Source organism: Medicago sativa, chromosome 1 (genome assembly GCF_051527215.1).
Source record: "Medicago sativa cultivar Bolivia chromosome 1, Bolivia_mono, whole genome shotgun sequence".
Classification (NCBI taxonomy): Eukaryota; Viridiplantae; Streptophyta; class Magnoliopsida; order Fabales; family Fabaceae; genus Medicago; species Medicago sativa.
Genome location: NC_140749.1, coordinates 17357932 through 17379058, shown reverse-complemented (window position 1 = coordinate 17379058; position 21127 = coordinate 17357932). Strand labels below are relative to the sequence as shown.

At 32.2% G+C, this 21127-nt stretch overlaps 2 protein-coding genes across 3 annotated transcripts; one reads left to right on the top strand and one right to left on the bottom strand.

Annotated features, from left to right (window-relative positions):
* The first annotated feature begins 3512 nt into the window (after positions 1-3512).
* Positions 3513-10656, top strand: LOC146953203 (long chain acyl-CoA synthetase 9, chloroplastic-like). 2 transcript variants are annotated; one of them, XM_085708350.1, is made up of 11 exons: positions 3513-4026; positions 5005-5074; positions 5205-5468; positions 5921-6052; positions 6177-6350; positions 6784-7013; positions 7841-7958; positions 8445-8576; positions 8899-9033; positions 9551-9757; positions 10302-10656. In XM_085708350.1, exons 1-11 carry the CDS (start codon positions 3851-3853, stop codon positions 10467-10469), a joined length of 1806 nt encoding a protein of 601 aa, XP_085564476.1. In that variant the 5' UTR covers positions 3513-3850; the 3' UTR covers positions 10470-10656. The 2 variants fall into 2 exon arrangements, with proteins under 2 accessions (XP_085564476.1, XP_085564472.1); XM_085708346.1 differs by having other exon boundaries at positions 4994-5074.
* Positions 10657-13038: 2382 nt separating this feature from the next.
* LOC146953202 (GDSL esterase/lipase ENOD8) lies at positions 13039-16449 on the bottom strand. The gene is made up of 5 exons (XM_085708300.1): positions 16163-16449; positions 14348-14557; positions 14065-14234; positions 13679-13943; positions 13039-13449 (listed from the first exon to the last, which is right to left on the bottom strand). The coding sequence occupies exons 1-5, from the start codon at positions 16419-16421 to the stop codon at positions 13199-13201; spliced, it is 1155 nt and encodes a 384-aa protein (XP_085564426.1). The 5' UTR covers positions 16422-16449; the 3' UTR covers positions 13039-13198.
* Positions 16450-21127: the final 4678 nt, after the last annotated feature.

The window sequence follows — 21127 nt, the reverse complement described above, 5'->3', positions numbered from 1 at the left end:
TTCTGATGTTGGCACACAGGTCACATAGTTTAGCTAACTTATATTAGTTTTATTTAATAATTTTGAAATTAGTTTTTGTGACAATGTAGTGGCACTGCAACCCCTACCAGAAAAGTCTCTGGATAGAGGGAAAGATGATTAGAGGTTCTAATGGAAAGGGAAGCTCGTCTATATGTTTCTTTTCGTTATAAGAGCTTAGGCAACAAGCAGATGCTCCTGTTATGAGGGGGGAAAATGGGTTTACTAATGCAAAATGTTGATTTGAATCGTGTGGCTATGATGATAGATGTCTTTCATAGGTCTATTGTGATAAGGTTTTTAATAAAGAACATTATCTACAATATTGCAATGAGAGGTCAAAGGATGGAATCCAGAGGATTTGATATCATGGTTGTTGACATAGAATTCTGACAGAGGGAGTTGTAAGGAGGTTATTGTGAATGGCCCTTAGATGATTTTGATCATTATTTGGAGCCTAAACTTTGCATCTCTTACTGAAATGGTTGATTGCACCTTGGTCAGTGTAAGGTTCCTCATACTAAACCTTGTGTACTATGATGAAGGCTTTCTCTTAGCATTCGTTTCCGTTGTTGGGAGGCTAATAAGATTGATCAAACCACCCTATAGATTGATCATTAAAGGAGATTTGCAAGAGTTTGTGTATTAATAGATCTAAGGTGTGGTTAAATCGCCATTGGTATATAAAGATAAATATGAAGGGTCACACCTTACGTTTGTTATGTGTGGATGCTAGAGGAACTGCTCTCGCCAGAGTCTCAACTAGAAAAGGCATCACAACAATGGTGCAACTATTGATTGATTGCCAAATATAATGGAAGAACAATGTGGATCTACATCAAATATGAAAGTTACAAAGGGCGATTAATTTTAATATAATCGAATAGGTTTGCAGGTATCTATAATAAGCCATGTAATGACAATCACGTGTGAGGACAATCAAATAAGCCGCAGTTTGCATGTGATTCCATCGGTCACCTAAAACTCCGGCTGATAATTTGTGGGATTCATATAAGAGGAAGAAAACTCCGGCTGATAATTTGTGGGATTCATATAAGAGGGAGTTTTGAAAATTTTTGTGAAACATTATACAGAGGTCAAAAACCGTTGCAACATAGCTTAAACACCGCCGCAAAATTTTTTTGGTTGATTTTGTGTCGACGTTGTGGTGTTCATAGACGGTGGAGTGAAAAGTCTTGGGAGGGTGAAGAAAAACAACGCATCATCTCTATTCAGTCAGCGAGATAATCATTGAGACAACATTGCAAAGGAAAACATCGTACCAGCTAATCCAAACTATAACGAGAACACATTACTTTGGCAGCAACTCCTGGAAGGTGAGGTAAAATGTAACATAGACGTCACATTACTCAGCGAGCAACAAAGATTTGGAATTGTCACGCAATGCTTAGGGGCATTTATTAAAGCTTAACTATAACTATGGAATCCGAAACATGAGGACTAAAAAGGTCATCGTTTGACTTGGTGATTTGGGTTTATTAGCAACGATAGTGAATTTGGCAACACCTTGAATGCTTGCAAAATACTTTTATGTTCTTTTTCAAATTTTAAGATGTTTTATTCTGAGACAAACAAATGCTATCGCTCATACGTTATTACGAGTCATAATTTTATGTTAGTCACCACATTTTCTATTTGACTTCCTCTTGTATTCTGTTCTATTTTTTTTTTACAAAAGAAAAAAAAATAAAGAGAAGACCTCAACTACGTTTGAACAAATACAACGCTCATGACACCCACTAAGAGGGAAAATGTCATATCGGGGGGATTCATGGAAGACAAGGAGACTACAACCACTCAACTCACCTTACTTAACTAAAAAATCAACTTCAACATTACCCTCGAGTAGAGTGTGTTGTAAATTAACTATCCAATCTCAAAGTAGAAGCTGCTTGATAGACCATATCAAATTTTCATATTTGTGAAACACATGCATACCCTTAGTATTTTTCTTTTATATTCGTTGTATATATAATTTATTGAAAATGTTAACTTTAGTTTAATTCATTGTTTTCAAAATAATAAAAAAAATTAGATCATAAAGTGTAAATTTGTAGAAAAATATCCAGCTTACAGATATTTAGTTTTAAAATTTTCTTTAATTTTGACTTAGATTTTTTTTTTTGACAAAAAATTTTTGACTTAAAAAAATTAAGTTGCGATACGTAAATTTATTAAGAAAAGATCCAATCAATAACTCGATCAGTGGTTAATTTTAGAGTTACCTTTATATAAGATGATATAAATTACTTCAATCCGAACAATCGAAGCTTAGATTTTTTAAATTGACAAGTTAATGACCCAATGAAATTTGGATGAAATGGTAATGACTTTCTTTTTTATTAACAAGAGGTTCTGAGTTCTAATCCAATTTTGAGAATGTGTTAAATATATCTCTCTCACACATAAAAAAATAAGGTCTTGTTAAACGGTGCCCTCAGAGCATTGATTAAGGATTCTAGAAATAAAAATTTTGTCTTAAAAATATAAGATGTTACTTTTGATCAAATAATGATTAGACCATTTTTTTATGAAAACTTGTTTGTTTTGGATGCTTAACCAATGCCCTTGGGGCGCTGATTAACATTCTAAAAAAAAAAAGACAAATAATCATTTTTTGTCTCTGAATGTGTAATAAGTAACCATAATAATCTTTTAATGTAGTAAAATTACAAAATAATATCTGATTGTGCAATCTATTAGTCAAAATAATCTCGAACGTTAAAATACTTTCTTTAATGCCAGGACCTTGGATCTCTTGAAAGCTTCAAGCTTGGTGGATTAATATGCAAAAGGTTAAAAGAGGGAATATGCATGGAAGATGTAAACATTTTTTGATCTAAAATATATGAGTATTTATCTTCTCAAAGACTATTTTGCCTAAAAAAGTACATCACTAATAATTTTTTGTTTGAAGGAAAATTATTTTATAATTTTGTTATTGAAACTATGATTATTATAATTACTCTTTATACATTTAGAGACAAATCGTCTCATACAAAAATTAACAAACTACTCCCTCCGTCCCATATTAGATGACTTAATTGACTTCGACAAACGTATCAATGCATATGTTTTATCTTTGATATCTTTAATTATCTACTAAAAAAATTATGAAAATTTAATATTTTAAAAATATTCATCGAGACGAATCCAACAACATCTTACGTGATATTATTTCTCTTTGTGAATTAGTAAAAAAATATGGTCAAAGTATATTAAATTAATAATGTATATTATCAAATATGCCATCTATCGTAGGACGGACGGAGTAATTTATTTTCTTAGAAAAGGGGTTAAACTTTACCCTCCCTTTACATAGAAGCAACGCAATCCAACCAAAACGAAGCGCATCAAATGAAACAAAGTAAAAAGAAGATAACTCTCACGCCACCATCCATTTCAAGAGAGTCACGACAAAATATCTAACTAACAATTGAATTATAAGAAGACACACTTCAACACAAAACGCCAAAACACCAATTTTCTGAGTAACTTCTTCATTTCTTTCTCTCATTCTCAACAAACTCATCAACAATGAATCCCTACATTGTCACCATCATACTCCCCATCCTCGCAACTCTTCTGTTCCGCACTAACCACCCTAAACGCCGTGGAGTTCCAGTAAACTCCGCGGACGATCAAGGTGGCGTGACAGTGCGGAACAGAAGATTTGCTTCGCCGGTGGAGACGGCATGGGAAGGAGTGAGTACATTGGCGGAGTTGTTTGAAGAAGCATGCAGGAAGCATACTGAGAGATTACTGTTTGGGACAAGAGTGGTTGTATCGAAGGAAATGGAGAAGAGTGGTGATGGTGGAAAAGTTTTTGAGAAAGTTGAATTGGGTGAGTATGAATGGTTATCGTATGATGAAGCTTTTGATGGTGTTGTTAGGTTTGCTAGTGGTTTGGCTGTGTTGGGACATGGAAAGGATGAGAGGGTTGGGATTTTTGCTGATACTAGGGTTGAATGGTTCCTTGCTCTTCAGGTTCGTAATCACGACTTTTTAGCGAATTTCTGATAAGCTAGTTGATTGTGAATAAACTTAGCTTCTGTTTGGTAAAAATAACGGAAATGGATGACTTATAACCTAGCTTATAGTTGATAGCGTATAAGTTAGCTTATTAAATCTGTAGTGTTCGGTAAAATTAGCGGTAAGTTATAAATATGAAATAACATAAAAAAATTATATTTAATTAATATTTATTTTTTTCAATTAAGAGTGCAAGGGTAAAACTGAGATAAAAAGTGATGAGTTATAACATGTAAGCTACTTAAATTAGCTTATCAAAAAATGCTATAAGCTCATAAAAATAAGTTATAAGCTATTGAGAAAATGATAGTCACCAAATGAGTCTTTTGAAGTGATACGAGCTTAGAAGTTATAAGCTCAAATATGTGTTACCCAAACAGAGAGCCTTATAGGTAGTCATACAAGCTTATAAGCTATAAGGTCAAATATGTGTCTTATAGTAGTCAACAAATAAGTTAGCTAATAACAGATGAGTAGCGAATTAAATTTGTAGTGTTTGGTTAGATTAGCGGTTGAATTAGTTGATAAATATTAAATATATTTTTAATTAATATATAATTTTTTTTTTCAATTAAGATATCAATAGTAAAATTGGAAGGAAAAAAAAAAAGATAAGTTATAAGCTCAAATGCTACTTAAATAGCTTATAACTTTTAAGTAGCATTTGAAAGGAAAACAATAATACTATAAAACAGGATGGTGATTAGTGAGACATGATTAGACCCTGACATTGCATACCAGCTAAATCCTTACTACTTGAAATGATTTAAACTAAATCTTATAGCATCCTGTAACACTTATCATACAATAATAATCTATCTACGTTGGTTCTGCAAATTTCCCAGCCTCAAAATTGAAGAGACAAATAATTTGATTGTTTTCTTTTCGTTCTTTCTTTTTATACTTAAGTTTTCTGCTTCAGGGTTGTTTCAGGCGAAATGTGACAGTTGTAACTATGTATGCATCATTGGGAGAGGAAGCTTTATGTCACTCATTGAATGAGGTTATCTATTTTTCCTTTGTCTCACCGAGATGTTTTTGCATTAAGCTGTTATGGTATTCATTAAAGTCTATGCACTCTTTAGTGCTTTGTTTCTTTGTGATTAAGTCACTCTCAAATTCTGTTACTGCAGACAGAGGTCACGACAGTAATTTGTGGACAGAAAGAATTGAAAACACTTATAAATATTAGTGGACAACTTGACTCAGTGAAACGTGTGATATGCATGGATGACGATATCCCATCTGATGCCTCATCTGTTGGACATGGCTGGACAATCATATCCTTCGCAGATGTTAAGCGACTTGGTAAAGAAAATCCTGTTGATGCTGATTTACCTCTCCCAGCTGATGTTGCAGTTATCATGTATACAAGTGGAAGTACTGGATTACCTAAGGTTGGATTTCCTTTCACTAGATTGACAGTCCAAAAATAATTTTTGTACTGGAAATATTTTTATGTCATTTCTTTAAAATTAATCCTTGAAATTGAAGATCGTCAATCATTTTAGTCCATCTGTCGATCAATTCAATCAATTTAGATGGATCTAAATTACAAAATAGAGATCAATGAGTCTTGAAACAAATTTCTAGAAACTTACTTCAACTGAGCATTTCTTAAATAATGTATCGACTCACAATGTTTTATTCTATTAAATGACAGACAGACTAAACTGATTGACTGTCTTCAATTTTAATGACTAATTTTTCATGCCGTTTTATAAATTTGAGGACTGCATTGTGTTATCCCTACAATTTCTAATACTGAAATGGTGATTACTTCTATATTTTGGTACCGTTCTTCTATTTATCCTTTTCTTGTATGGTAAAATTTCTTTCTTTTGCACAGGGTGTGATGATGACACATGCTAATGTTTTAGCTACGCTCTCTGCTGTGAAGATGATTGTTCCCAAACTTGAGAAAAAGGATGTATATCTAGCATACTTGCCAATGGCTCATATCCTTGAACTAGCAGCTGAGGTATGTAAGGGAATATGATAGACATACATCTGTGAATAGATTCAATAAATGTTTCAGTTTGACATTGCATCCTGTTTCCATTTTCTTGTGTTTTTGTGTGTTGACCAACTCGAATGCATTTTAGAATTTGATGGCAGCAGTTGGGATACCTATAGGATATGGATCTCCTTTGACCCTCACAGATACATCAAGCAAGATAAAGAAAGGAACAAAGGGGGATGCTACTGTGTTGATGCCAACTTTATTGGCTGCTGTACCAGCAATTCTTGACCGTGTTCGCGATGGAGTGTTCAAGAAGGTATTTTGATTTGTGACTCATATGAATACCTCCACCTATCTCATATGCTTCATGTGTGTGTTGGTAAGCCAGTTGCATCCAAACTTCCCTTCAAACAAGTAAATCACTATTTTGTTCTTTGATATTGTAAGGGTCGAACAATTTAGTTCATCCGTCAATTAATTCAATCAACTCTGATGAATCTGGATTGTAAAATAGAAATCAGCAAAAACCCTAAACAAATTTCCAGAAACTTGCTTCAAATGAGCATTTCATAAACATGTCATGTCGACTCAACTCAACTCAACATTTCATGACATGTAAACTAAATTGATTAATGACTTAAATTTTAAAACTAATTTGTCATTTTGTAGATTTATGGGATCAAATCAAATTATCTATTGCAACATTTAGAAGATTAAATGGTGATTCACTTGCTTCATTGCCAATGTAGGTGAATGCAACGGGAGGATTACCAAAAAAGTTGTTTTATTTAGCCTATGAGAGGAGGTTGAAAGCAGTTAATGGAAGCTGGTTTGGAGCCTGGGGCTTGGAGAAGGCTCTCTGGGATTTTCTTGTGTTTAAAAAAATCCGAGCAATTCTTGGTGGTCGCATCCGTTTCATACTGTCTGGTGGTGCTCCCCTTTCTGGTGATACTCAGCAGTTCATCAATATCTGTCTTGGGTCAGTCCTATCAATATACAAATTTTAGTATTTTTCGATTGGTAGAAGTAATATGATTATTGAAAAAAAAAATGAGGCAAGAAGAGCAAATTATAAAATATCCTCCTAAAAGAAATCAAGATTAAAGTTTAAAAACACAAGCTAGACTAGGCAAGAAAGACATATTTAACTGAAAATGCTAACATGTCAAACAACACAAATCATCGTGATTTCTCTCCAACCATAGGTACTGATAAAAAAAACTGTACGCGCAGATATGTCAGGTCTTAATAGCCTGTCATTTACTTAGGAGTACAATTATTGGTGTTTCAAGACTGTAGCTCTTTAACAATTGTTTCACTAGTTTATGTTCACCTATTTTATTCTGTTATGCCGATTGAGCATTAGAGGACCAGCTTAAGAATGAATCAGACTAAGAAATATAAGTTTTGGCTTTTGAAATCTGTTGAGTGCTAAATGGGTTTGGATCTCATCCCAAAAGCTAGCTCAAAGGATGAGGATGCCCGAACACTTTTATACAGCTAACAGCCCGGGAACCTTAGCAATGTGGGACTCCAAACTAACAAACTTCAATAGCCACCCTCACACCTGGCGTGGGCCTGAGTTCAATTCCCACATTGCAATTCCACATTTGTAAATGTTATTTAGCGTAAATGACAAGGCAACAACTTTATCATTGCACTATGGCTTTTTCTCCTTTTGTAAAGGAAAATATTATTAGATTTTTTAGCTCAATAAATATTATTTATTCTCTTATTAAACTATTTGTTTATTATTTTTTCTTTTTTTTATAATTTGTCATATTTATATTGTATAGTCATTTCCAGTGCTCCAATAGGTCAAGGATATGGTCTTACAGAGACTTGTGCTGGTGGAACATTCTCTGATTTTGATGATACATCTGTTGGCCGTGTTGGACCTCCTCTTCCTTGCTCATTTATTAAGGTAAATAACTGATCACATCAACTTAACTTTTATGTATATTTTTACTTTGAGGACTCTTTATTTATGTGTAAAGATCTAGCTCTTTTAAAGCAGAGGATACATTTTAGAAAATAAACTGAAGTGTTAAAATAGTTGGTGGAATGAATTGAAAGTTATAAGAGTTGGAGAATTGACATATATAATTCTCACTCACTTCACAACTCCTCATTTTAGAGGAACCTTTTTAGTAACATGGTGGGTTGATTGCCTCTAGCAAATGCTTAAATATTTCCACAATTATCTACATCATAAGATGTGATAGGATGCAAGTGCAGATCAATTGAACTCTTTGTTTAAATGAATAAAAAATCTAAATATTATTTGTCAATCGTTATTAAACATGATTTGATTGCAGTATATTGAATTGGCTAAACAAATGCCTTCCTAATTGATTATCTTTCTTTATTAGCCTGCCATTATCTTATATAGGATAATTTGTTTTGTTAGCTAATCGACTGGCCTGAAGGTGGATATTTAACTAATGACTCGCCAATGCCTCGTGGAGAAATTGTAATTGGTGGTCCAAATGTCACTCTTGGTTACTTCAAGAATGAAGAAAAGACAAAAGAATCATACAAGGTAACCGTTTCTTTTCTCTTTAGAAAAAAAGATAGGCGGGATAAATATCAGTAATGCTACTATTTTGGATGGTTAAAATATTGAACTATATCTGTCCACGACAGGTTTAATATATGTTTAGATTTACGGTGAGTTTAGTGGGATCACAGTCTATCATTGTTATTTTGACAAAAACTATCATTCAGAGCTTTAATAAAATCATGACGCCACAATGATTTTGTCAAACTCATGATGATTGCAAACACGTTCCATGTAAATTTGAAAGTTGTGTTTGATGCACTATATTACTAATATATTGTTATTATTTTCTTGGTGCGGCTAGGTTGATGAAAAAGGAATGAGATGGTTCTACACTGGTGACATAGGGAGGTTTCATCAAGATGGTTGCCTAGAAATCATTGATCGTAAAAAGGACATTGTTAAACTGCAGCATGGAGAGTATGTTTCCTTGGGAAAGGTATGATACTAATTTGCAGAATATGCACCATTCACAATTGTTTTTCAAGTTAATCATTATTTTGTTTTTCGAATTAGTAAGAATCTGATCATTTAGTGGTCCAAATTTATGAAATGACAGAATCATCTCTTAAATTTAAAATCATTGGTTAATTTAGTCCATCCATTATAAAAAATAATCACCCTCCAAACTATCATCAGTAGAAGAATTCAAATCAATAAATGGTGACATCTTTATAGTTCTTGTTGCAAGAGAGTAATTTTGATGCATCGACAGTATAAAGACTCTTTACATTGTCAGTCAATCATAATCATAACTGTTTGATCATTAAAATAGTTTGACTTTCATCATATCTAACTTAAAAGTCATACAAATGATGGTTTATGAACTGGTTGACTGTGTAAAAAATACGCTGTCAGTGCAAATACGCTTTCAGTTCATCAAAATCATTCTATTTTAAAAATCAAAATAGTGATTTGCTTGTATTTTTCATCTGCAACTGGTTTATTAAATACAGGTTGAGGCAGCTCTTATTGTCAGCCCCTATGTGGACAATATAATGTTGCATGCTGACCCTTTCCATAGTTACTGTGTGGCACTTGTTGTGGCTTCTCAGTCCACATTGGAAGAATGGGCTTCAAATCAAGGAATTCCTTATTCAGGTTTTTCAGAACTTTGCTCTAAAGAAGAAAGCATCAAGGAGGTGCATGCATCACTAGTAAAGGTATGCCTTCATATCACAATCCTCTAACTACATAGTGGTAATGTTTTATAAATTAAATTTTCAGTTATTAGATTATATGTACATCCGCTAAATCAACAGCAAAATATGGAGCAAATTTTTTACGCTTTGGGTACATATAAAGCTAGTTATCAATATCAGAATAACATATAAAAAAATTATCCTAGGTTGTTTGAATAAGAGCAAAATTTGAAATATGAATTACTTCAAAGTTCAAGCTAAGATGGTATAAACCGTTATAGATGGCTTAAGTTGACTCCAAATAATTCACTTGTTTTTTGGTCTAATAGTCCTACCCTTAAGAATCCATGATGGATCCTACTACTAACATACATTGTACTTGTAAGTTGTCGCCCACGTCAATCTTCAACGGTGGAATTCGTTAAGAATGCATATTTTGAACTTACGGACTCTCTAAATACTGTCTTTGGAGCTGCTCTTAAGAGCTCAATTAACCTGCAATCTGTTTGTTCCCTTAATTATTGCAATGATGAATATTAATTTGTAGTTTATGAAATATTTGCAGGAAGCAAAGAAAGCTCGTTTGGAGAAATTTGAGATTCCAACAAAAATTAAATTGCTTTCTGATCCATGGACACCTGAGTCTGGCTTAGTCACTGCTGCTCTCAAGCTCAAGAGAGAGGCCGTCAGAAAGACTTTCCAGGAAGATCTTCTGAAGTTATACGCTTCATAGGCTAACTAGTTATTTGGATGTATCTATTGAGGGTCTTGTTTTTTTACATTGAAATGAAGAGAAAAACACTCAGGAAATTTTGAAATTCATGCATCAAATAACAGGGGTTTCAAAACAATAAGAATAAATTAATGTTAAACCATCACAGATGATTAATTAAAGAAATAAGTACTTACTCAAAGATAAAGTCCCCACTTGTCAGAATCACTTCAGACGAAGGGTTATCGTTGATCTGACGAATATGTTGTGTGTTATGTGGTTTGGATGTGGGGTCGGCGAGCCATTCTCTTATGAAAAATGATATTTGTACAACCACTTTGCGACAACTTTTTGACAACTTTCTCTCTCATTATGTTCTTAACTTCTTTCTTCCTTTCTCTCTCTATTGTTTTGGACCAATGAAAAGAGAGAAAAAGGAAGTTGTCACAAAAGTTGTCTCAAATGTTCAAATATTTATATCACTACTCTTCTTTTATTTCTCATGAGTTTGTCCTTCAAGTGTGGTATAAGCTTTTTACGTGGTTAGGGTGAGAGATTGTGCTGCCTCGGAATATGTCTTGTCTGTTGGTGGTCTTGCGGTCCCTTGTGGGAAGGGATTAGAGCATCCACAATGGTAATAAACTACAAAGGGTCTTTAAATGGGTCTCACATATACACATCATAATTTATTTGTAATTTTTTAATAAAAATATGTATTAATGACTAAATGAATCCATTGGAAGTAAACTAAAAAGTCCTTAAATAGGTCCACTAACATGTGCTTTAATTTGTGCATTTAGAAAATAAAAAAAAAATTGAAAAGAGTAGAATCACGTGAATTTGAGCGGCTTTTGCCTATTGTTGGTGACCTTCGTTTTCTTTTTATCTTAAATTGTTTTGGACTTTGTAGTTGTGTACCATTGCTTTTCTTTGAGTTTGTACTTCGTTCGAATGTTGTGACTCAAGTTTTTACATCAACTCATTTTGCGAAGGTAGATTCGAATAGTAAATTCGTGCGAGTTGATCTCATTAAATCGAATGTTGTCTGACTCGAGCTTTTTACTTCAACTTGTTTTGCTAAGGTAGAATTGAATCGTAAACTTGTATGAGTTTATCTCATTAAAATTATCATATACATGACATATATACTGATATAAGACTGTACATGCACTTTCAAAATTTAAACTTAATTATAAAACAAAAATATACCAAATATCTTAATGAATTGACATGTTCCACAAACTGTATCAAACTAAATAAATTACCCCACCAAATAAAAAAAAATTCAAAAAACTATCTTAAAAAACAAGAGTGTGATAAATTTCTAAAATTGTTAAAGGTTAAAACTATATAAAAAAATATATCAATTTCTTCATTGATTTTTTTTAGTGCAATTTACTAAATTATTCTTTATTTTAATTTGGTTTGAATGGGGTCAAATGGATAACAATATGCCTCCTTCAAAGTCTCTTTTTGGTTGGAGATTAATGCACTACAAACATCCTACTGATGACAACCTCATGTCCAAAGGTTGCAATATCCCATCTATGTGCATCATTTGCCTAAAGAACACTGAAAGCACTTATCACTTGTTCTTTGAATGCCCCCTTGCTATGAGACTTTGGTCTTGATTCTCTTATTCTATCAATTTAGTGCTCCAATTTTCTTCTTTAGAAGACATTTGGAAACTAGTTGAAAAATCTTGGTCCCCTCAATGTAAGATTCTCATCACAGCGGCCTTAATCAATGTCCTCAACACTATCCGGTATGTTAGGAATCAAGCAAGGTTCAAACACAAAACTATTCCTTGGAAATCGGTTGTATCAATGATAACTGCTTCTTCCTTTCTTTCTGGAAACTCAACTAGTAAGACTTCAAACAATTCCATCAAAGACTTCAAACAATTTTGATCTTGGGAGTTTTGGCCTAGTTCCCTCCCCTTTGTAATTATTCTCGCCTTTATATGGAATTTTGGTTGGTTAGTTCTTTGCTACTAACTTTTTTTTTATGCAACTTTTCATTTGGAAAAAAATACTCACTTGTTACTATTCATACAAATTTTAAACAAAATGCTATTTTTGTAAATTTTGGAAATAATTTTTGGGATTTTTTATTGAAAAATAAAAATTGAGTGTAATTTACTAAATTATCCTTTATTTTAAATTGGTTTGAATGATGTAAGTTAATTTTTTGTTCAAATAAAACGGTGTACACTTGCTAACTTAGACTTTAATGCTTTTAGGTTGGTCTAACTTATCAACCCTTATATATATATTCATTAAAAAAATAACAATAATAAATACCAACATGAGTTGAGTGTAATGAAGGAGTTAGACTTTCACAACGTGACAAATCAAGGTTGGAAGCTCGATTAATTACAGACATGCCTCGAATAGGAAAAATTTTTCCCTCCTACGTGCAACTCGAGTATACTAAGGTGAACTTTATGAAATGATGATTATTATTTTCAAGAATGTTTGTAATTTTTTTTTTTTTTTTTTAGGGAAGAATGTTTGTAATTAAAATAAGGTGTTTAGCACCGGACACAAACAGGTTGCCGCAAATTGCAAAACCATGTATAACACCGCTCTATCTATAATATAAGGAATTTTATTAGATTTTTTACAGCGATTAAACACACATATATATTTTTATTTACATTGATAAAAAGGTTCACTCTTATTTATTTTTTTGACATAAGGTTCACCTTATTTTTAATATATACAACAAAGCTCATCAACTTCAAGTGATCACTTTCTATAACATGCCATATCTAGAGAAATGGGAGGATCATTGAAAATTCCAAAAGAGATTTGATCAAAGACAATCTCGTTAGCTGCCTCAGTGTAATGGGTACCATCCCATGTGATTCTAGTAGATGGATTTTTACACGAACCTGCAACAGTTTTTGTACCATTTATGTTTATGGTTGCTCCACAGCCAGCACCAATGTTATACTCTCCTCCATAGCCACAACATGCCACATATGGAAGCTCAAATCCTACATATTAATGAAGATGTCAAATGAAATTAATGACACATATAAATTAGTATACATAGTTTTGGAATTAAGTGTCATTATCAGAATCACGGTGAACTACTGTAATTTTTTTTAAAAATATATATTTTAGAGCTTCAACAAAATTACAGTGTCACTGTGATGATGTGAAACTCACCGTCAATTAAAACAAACACTAAATTAAAAATGATGACGTATTGATTTGGCTCACCATATTTTTCCGGGTTTGTAAAAAGAGAGTACTTAGGAAAGTAAGTATCTACATATGTGATTGCAGCAAGAGGAAGATCGCTACGAAGTTGAGCTAGGGCTTCCTTCAACTTCAAATTAAAATATCGAGATACTTCATTGTATTCCTTTGCACAACCATAACTGTCCTTTATTGCAGATGGAAAATTAGCCAAAATTACAGGAGTGCAACCCTTTGGTCCTATGCTGTGTATCCAAAATGATCTTGCCCCTAAATTGTATATGTTCTAAATCACCAGCAAGTTTCATTTCATCAGTTTAGAACAAGAAATTGAGAAATCAACATATTATAAACATAGGATAAGATAATGAAATTAGTATCATGAGAAATTAAGGGTGTTCAACTACCTTGATATTCTCTATGTAATTGTTTACTATATCTGGTACAGTAGCTTTGACTTGTTGTATAGTCTTGTTACTAAAAAAACCAATAGTAATATCATTTTGACCAATGTCAAATATGTATAAGGCTTTGGAGAAATAATCTTCTTTGGGTACCAACGTTGCAAAAACACCTCCTAGAAAGAGAAAAATTTGAAATGAAGAAAAAAAGAGGCAAATGTATATCCTTAATTAAACTTAGAACCACCAAAAGATATCATAAAACAATGGAAAACATATTTTAATTTACCTTGATCCCTAATGAGTTTTGTTTTCGATATGAAATCTTTGAATTGAATGTATTGAATTTGAAGAGAAAATGGACTGAGTATTCCATTAGGTAGAATACTTTTAGGGATGTTGATTGTTGATCCTCCTGTTGCGAAGTTTGCACCATGTGTGAAGTTCGACCCAAGAGAATTAAGATATGGACTTGGATAGGGAAGTCGAAAGCTTTGTGCTGAAATAACAAAATTATAATATTAAATTGAATTTTCGTTTTAAAATATAGAATTCTTGAGTGATATAAAACCCTATGAGCTACAATAAGCTATATATGATGTGTTGAAATTTGTTATCTGTATGTATTCTTTGGAAGTTTGGATCTTCTAAGTACTTGAGTTGAGAGGTCTACTTGGAGAAAAATAACGGTGTCAATAATTTAGTGATTAAAATAGATTACGTATAGACCTCTCAAATAGAGTTTGGGTCTTATAAGGACTTAAGAGGTCTATTTGATCATGTAATTGGATCATCTCAATAGACTTTTCGAATAAAGTAAATAATTTATTGATTAAAATATTCAATAGACTAATATTTACTTTTTCTCACTTTCTGTCCAAATGATCCTCTTAAGTACTAGAGGTAATCCATTTTTTTTATATTCAAAATGAAACTGCACCCGGCTTTATAGTGAAATCTATAGTAAATAGTTAGATTAAGAAGTACTCCCTCCGTCCCAAAATATAAGCAAAAATTGGTCAACAAAAGTTAATGTATTTGGTAATTTTTAACCAAATACATTAACTTTTGTTGACCAATTTTTGCTTATATTTTGGGACGGAGGGAGTATACGAGTCTTGATATTTTGTGTATCTTGTCCAATAATTTTGACAAATAGATTAAACTTAGACTCTCTTTATAGTAGCTGATATTGTTCCTATTGGAGTGGGATTGCTTTTATTACAATGAGGTTTAATTTTTTTAATTAAAACAATTGTTTAAAGGACAAAACTTAGGTACAATTTTCTAGGTGCTTTTCATATGGTTCTTAATTAAAAATACATCTTTTTTGGATATAACAAACTTTGAGAAAATTATGGATTTAAGGAAATCATGATGAATTTAGTTAAGAACCATACAAAAAGCACCTAAGGAATTGTACCTAAGTTTTTTCCTTGTTTAAATGAAGAATATATTTGAAAGAAAATGTATCATACCAATACACACACAGACACTTTAAATACTTGGATTTTTTTTATTTTTTTTAGTTTTAACAAAAAACATACATCTGATAAATAACTACCAAATATATATTTAAAGGGTCTTAGAAATGTCAATGACCTAAAGAGAAACATCCAAGTAGTTTTGAACTATTTTTTTTTTAAATGTTCACAGCTATAATATTTTAAAATTTTAATATATCTATGACACAACTTAAATCATGATGACTTGTAAAAAAAAACTTATATCTTGATGTTTTTACAACAAACAATCGGGTCAAAGTAAATTAAAAAAATGTTATAAATATAATAAATTGTTTATATATAGTCCCATATGGACAATTTGTTTTAATACCTCCCATAAACTATATTGTCAATTTATTTTAATACATATGAGTCGGGGTTTGAACCTCAAACACTACACTTATTAACCTTTTAGTGTAACTGAATTCTAGCCACTAGCTATTGATAAAAAAAATGTTTATATACAATATTTATTTGAATCGAAATTGCCAAGTTAACATCCCGTGTCTTTGATCACTTTTCAAAAGTGATTAACAAAAATAAAGCCTTAAATATGCTAATAGAGAATGAAATAAGAGGAAAAAAATGGCCAGGATTACCTATGAAATCAAGAATGATTCGGCCATCAGAAAATCTTCCAGTTGATCTATTAAAATAAGTCTGTCCATATGGATAAGGTGGTGCTCGAAAGGCAGCAGCCAAACCACCAGTATCAACGTTTGAAGCACCAAAGCTAAATATGGCAGGAAAATCACAATGTGTTGAAGCAAATATTGGGGGTGTAGTACATAAAATAAGCACAATCAAAGACACAAGTGGCATATGCCTAAGGAGGTGAATTTTTGCCATGAATTTCATCAAGTACAAAGGAACCTATGGACTTATACGATCATACTATGTTTATCAATAACTTGAATTTATAGCCAAATATGATTATTATTTAATAAACTTGATAGGGAAATCAAAATAGATATATCATGTATGAATTCAAAGATTATGCTTTTTCGGGGTTTGAGTGGGTATCGTGTGTAATTATTATTCTTTTGTTTATTGACAGTTCATCGTGGATGCTACGGACTTTAAGTATTAGTAGAAAAAATAACTGGGTTCCTTTTAATCACCTTTTGTCAAAGAGGTCAAACAAGTCACCAATCAAATGCATCCTAACAAATCACCGTGGTAGATTGTAGGGTTAATTAAGTTTTTAGTCCCTATAAATATTTACAGTTTTGTTTTTAGTCCCTACAAAATAAAATCACACTTTTTAGTCCCTGTGACATTTTTCTTAAGCATTTTAGGGACTAAAAATGTTGATGGAAAAATTTTATAGGGACTAAAAATGTTGTTGGAAAATTTTATAGGGACTAAAAAGTGTTATTTTATTTTGTAGGGACTAAAAACAAAATTCTGACTATTTATAGGGACCATTTACTTAATTAAATTGTATGACATTTTAACATAATTTTTTGGACTCATGTTGTGGCCATGACGTGTTTGGCTAGAGCATGACATCCTTCCACCAAATTTTAGTGATACAAACATAGTGCTGCTACGTACCTAGGGTGAGTATCAACAAACAATGAAGAACACGACACCTATATTTCTGTGTGCAAGAGAAATGCTAGGAGCGTCATTTATTTTTAACACTCTCTAACATTCACTTTTTTATCATGTAAAATCTGTGTATATCACCACTTTATGTGTGAATCATTTCTAAAGTGTGGGAACCATGAGTTTCATCCAATAAAAAGATATGTGTTAAAAAGTGTTAGAAAGAGAGTATATGTAACACTTCTCTTTTGTGTAATGTTGTCTACCAAATTAATGCCGAGTCCTTGTTAATCGATTGAAATGTAGTCTCGTCAAGTGTGCCTCTTTAAATCAATTGGTTTCCATTGAGGGTCGGTTCATCCTTGATACCACATCCAGGATCAATTTTAAGCAAAATTTTACTTTTTAAGTTCCTTGAACGGTTGATGTATTTGGTCTATATTATAGAACAAATATATTAGTTATTCTTTGAATCTAAAAAATAATTGTTTTTCTTATATAATTGAGATCGAAGAGAAGAATACGTTTGTTGACTTTGAAAACGTTCATTATATGAAAAATAGGCCTGAGCATGGTTCCATTTTTGAAGAAAATCATATCGATCCATCCCAACGGTTCAAGAAAACTTCACCCAGCTGTTTGTGGTTTAGGACGAATCGAACCAAACAAGAGTTTATGGTTCAGTTAACCGTTTTGTTGACTACGAACCAAACCAAACAAAAATCGACATTTTAAACCGACCTCTATTTTCTGGTTCTTTTATGAACCGAATTGTAACAAGACATTTTATGAATTAAATGATGTGATTTGGTCAGATGCATATCTAAAAAAAAATACATCATTTAAAACTTTGGATTTAAAGGAGCATTATGACGTGATTTTAGAGAGTTTTTTGGTACTAATATTTGAAATTAAATTCAAACATAAATTTATATGGATTGACGGTGTATTTATCTTTTACACGTGGATTCAATCAAAGCACATGAAAGTGCAATTTTTATAGGCTAGTTCTTAAAATGTCTTTAAAAAGTGGCATTATTTGACTGCGCAAATGTGTAGAAAAGTTTTACAATATCAATGTATACAAATTAAATCCTTTAATTTGATTGTTGTATTTTCAAAAAAATTATGATCAGGTGTAGTAAAATCTATACTATATATAAAGAAAATACGTCAATTTGGACTGATTTTTTTGAAGGAAAATCGAATGGAAGAAAGGAGTAGAAGCAGCGGAATAATTTCGATTTTCTTTCCTTGGATCATTACGAAATTCAAACATGAATCAATGATTCGATTGTTACCTCGAAGTTTGGAATCTGAACGTTAGAAACTGGAAACTGGAATCTTGATCACAGCCAAGCAAGCAGCAAACAGCAAAGCCTTTAGCAAGTCCACACGAACAGTGCTCCTCCAAAACTCGGTGCTAGCCAATGAATTGGAAGTGCAGAGAAGAAGGGTTGGTCCAAAACGTGTAACCAAAAACTTCAGCACTAGAGTTCTATTTATAGAACTTCTAGTGTGCTCTGCAAGTCAGAAGTCACTATTGGGCTTCAGTAAGCCCAACAACGAGTTTAGTAATTTTGCTAACTAATTAGCGTTATTTACTAAACGCAGCCCTTATATAAGTCATACTTATATATTTCTCTTTTGACTGTTCTTTGTGTGTGACCCTATAGGTTCTAGTCACGTTGGCAATAATATTAAATCTAATATTTAATATTATAAACAATGAGCGGTATCTAGCAACACATCATTGCTACCCAAGTGACAAGAATGTCAAGTGATCTGACGAAACCTTTCCATGATAATACTCATGTGTACAATTACTCCTTTGTCTCGATATCTTTATTGATCCCAAGGCATAGATATTGTCACCCTTGTATAGATCAATATTTATATTTCTTGATTCCGAAATATACTGAATAACGAATAAGTCCAATATCTTATTTTGACTTAGTTCGGCATGGCCATGCAGTTTTACAGTCATATTTCATCAAGAGGCCTAAAGATATATCTCCTGTTTATGAGGAGGGACAAATCCCATCTAGGACACTCATGTCCCTCAGCATGCTTCATCAAGTACCCATCAACCAACGTTATGGTTATCCTTTTACAGACAACGTTAGAATGACAACAAAGCACTTGAGTCCACATCTAGGGATCATAGTGGTTTCAGGTCTAAGAGCGATATACACTATTATCACTGTGAGAATATCTTATGACAATTGCATAACTTACTATGTAGTATTCTCACGGTGGGTCAATCCAGTATAAATATTACTCCTAATATTTATACCTATGTATAGACTTAATATCTCATATCTATGACCCATGAGATGCGGTCATCAGTCTACATACATAATAGTCTCGACGCTTTATTATTATCCTTTATTCATATTAAAGCTTTGACTACGGATACATTTAAGAATAGCGTTCTTTATGATAATGTAATCTCATGATTAAGTCCCACTTAATATATATTATTACACGAACTGCCTATTCTAAGAACTTTATTAACATTACACAAATATAATAAAGAGTGTCATATATTATTCAATAATAAAAGTCATGATACATAAGATAATGTTTAACATAAACTATTGGCCTCTAGGGCTTACACCAACATTTTTCTCTTTCCAGTTTTACCCTTCATTTAAAGTATTTTATTTACTATTTTATCCGTTTATAATATTATTTAAATTATTAATTAAAAAACAATTAAATCTCATTAAAATAGGAGTTAAAAAAAAGTCGAATGAAAAATAGATACTATATTATACATTATAAGGAAAAAAAACTTTATTTTAATCTTACTTTAAAAAAAAAAATTGTTATATCTTTCTACATACAATTAAGCGGCGGAGTAGATAATGGGTAGACAAACACGTTAATCCCCATTTTTTCAATAGTATATAATAAAAGGAATAATGAAGTTTGGCCGGTTTATTTATTATTTCTATTCTACCCTTAACTAATTTTCCTATACTAATGTTATATTGTCGGTGTTATTAAAAAAAAATAAAAATTTATACTATATTTGCTATATTATTGGTATCATTGAAAAATGTAAAATGATTTATTGGATTTGTTACAATTTAAAAGTCACAAATATCTATACTTATAATTTTAATCAAAATCAAATTGTCATATAAAATAGTGTTTATAATTTACATGCGTTAGCACAATATGTGCCCGTCTTTTTACATGCATTAGTGAATATGTGCCAGTCTTTCTGCTGGTAAACATAGAATTAATCGCAATAGAAAAACTTGCGGAAATATCCAAGCTTTGAAGACAAACTTGATTCGTTTTGAAATTATATCATATTAAAAGTGAAATATCACAAAAGCCTCTTGGTCGGTGTTAATGTTGAAGAGACTTGGTTTTAAATTGCAAGGTTGGTCGGGTTCCTTTTGTTTATTAAGGTCTCCTGATTGATGGTAATCCTTTGGTTTATGTAGAAACAATTAAATATGTCCTGTGTTAACTTTTAATTTACTTTCGTTCATTCTTCAAGACTCCCACATGTATCATTTCTCTAATTGAATCTCTTTTTGAATGTTTTTTTAGGGAGTGGGGATGCTCACACAATTAATTGGATCCATTGGAGAAAAGGTGTGTTATAAGAAGGAATTAGGAGGGTTAGGGGTACAGAGAGTTAGGAAATTTAATATGAAGTTGTTGGGAAAGTGGAGCTCATGATTACTTGTTGACAATGGTGGGTTATGACATAAAGTTTTGACAGCAAAATATGGGGTAGAATGTGGACGAATTGGGGGGGGGGGGGGGGGGGGGGGGGGGTCGAAGGCGTCTGTATATTGGAAATACCTATGTGGTGCGTGAGTGGGTGTTGGGGAGTTCCAGGGTGGTTGGATTGAATATAGTGTGGGGCGTATAATTGGTAACGGTGAAATTTCCTCCTTTTAGAATGATATTTGTTTAGACGAGGTTCCTTTACGTTTACGGTTCCGTAGATTATTTGATATTCATGTAAATAAAAATATTTTTGTGGC

Bases quoted from the DNA above. Each gene is read 5' to 3' on its own strand.
- LOC146953203 (XM_085708346.1), top strand. From the start codon at position 3,577: ATGAATCCCTACATTGTCACCATCATACTCCCCATCCTCGCAACTCTT. The intron at 7,959-8,444 runs GTAAATAACTGA...TTGTTTTGTTAG, and splicing joins TTCCTTGCTCATTTATTAAG to CTAATCGACTGGCCTGAAGG. The intron at 9,034-9,550 runs GTATGATACTAA...TATTAAATACAG, and splicing joins AGTATGTTTCCTTGGGAAAG to GTTGAGGCAGCTCTTATTGT.
- LOC146953202 (XM_085708300.1), bottom strand. From the start codon at position 16,421: ATGAAATTCATGGCAAAAATTCACCTCCTTAGGCATATGCCACTTGTG. The intron at 13,944-14,064 runs GTAGTTGAACAC...CTGGTGATTTAG, and splicing joins ATTACATAGAGAATATCAAG to AACATATACAATTTAGGGGC. The intron at 13,450-13,678 runs GTGAGCCAAATC...ATTAATATGTAG, and splicing joins TACAAACCCGGAAAAATATG to GATTTGAGCTTCCATATGTG.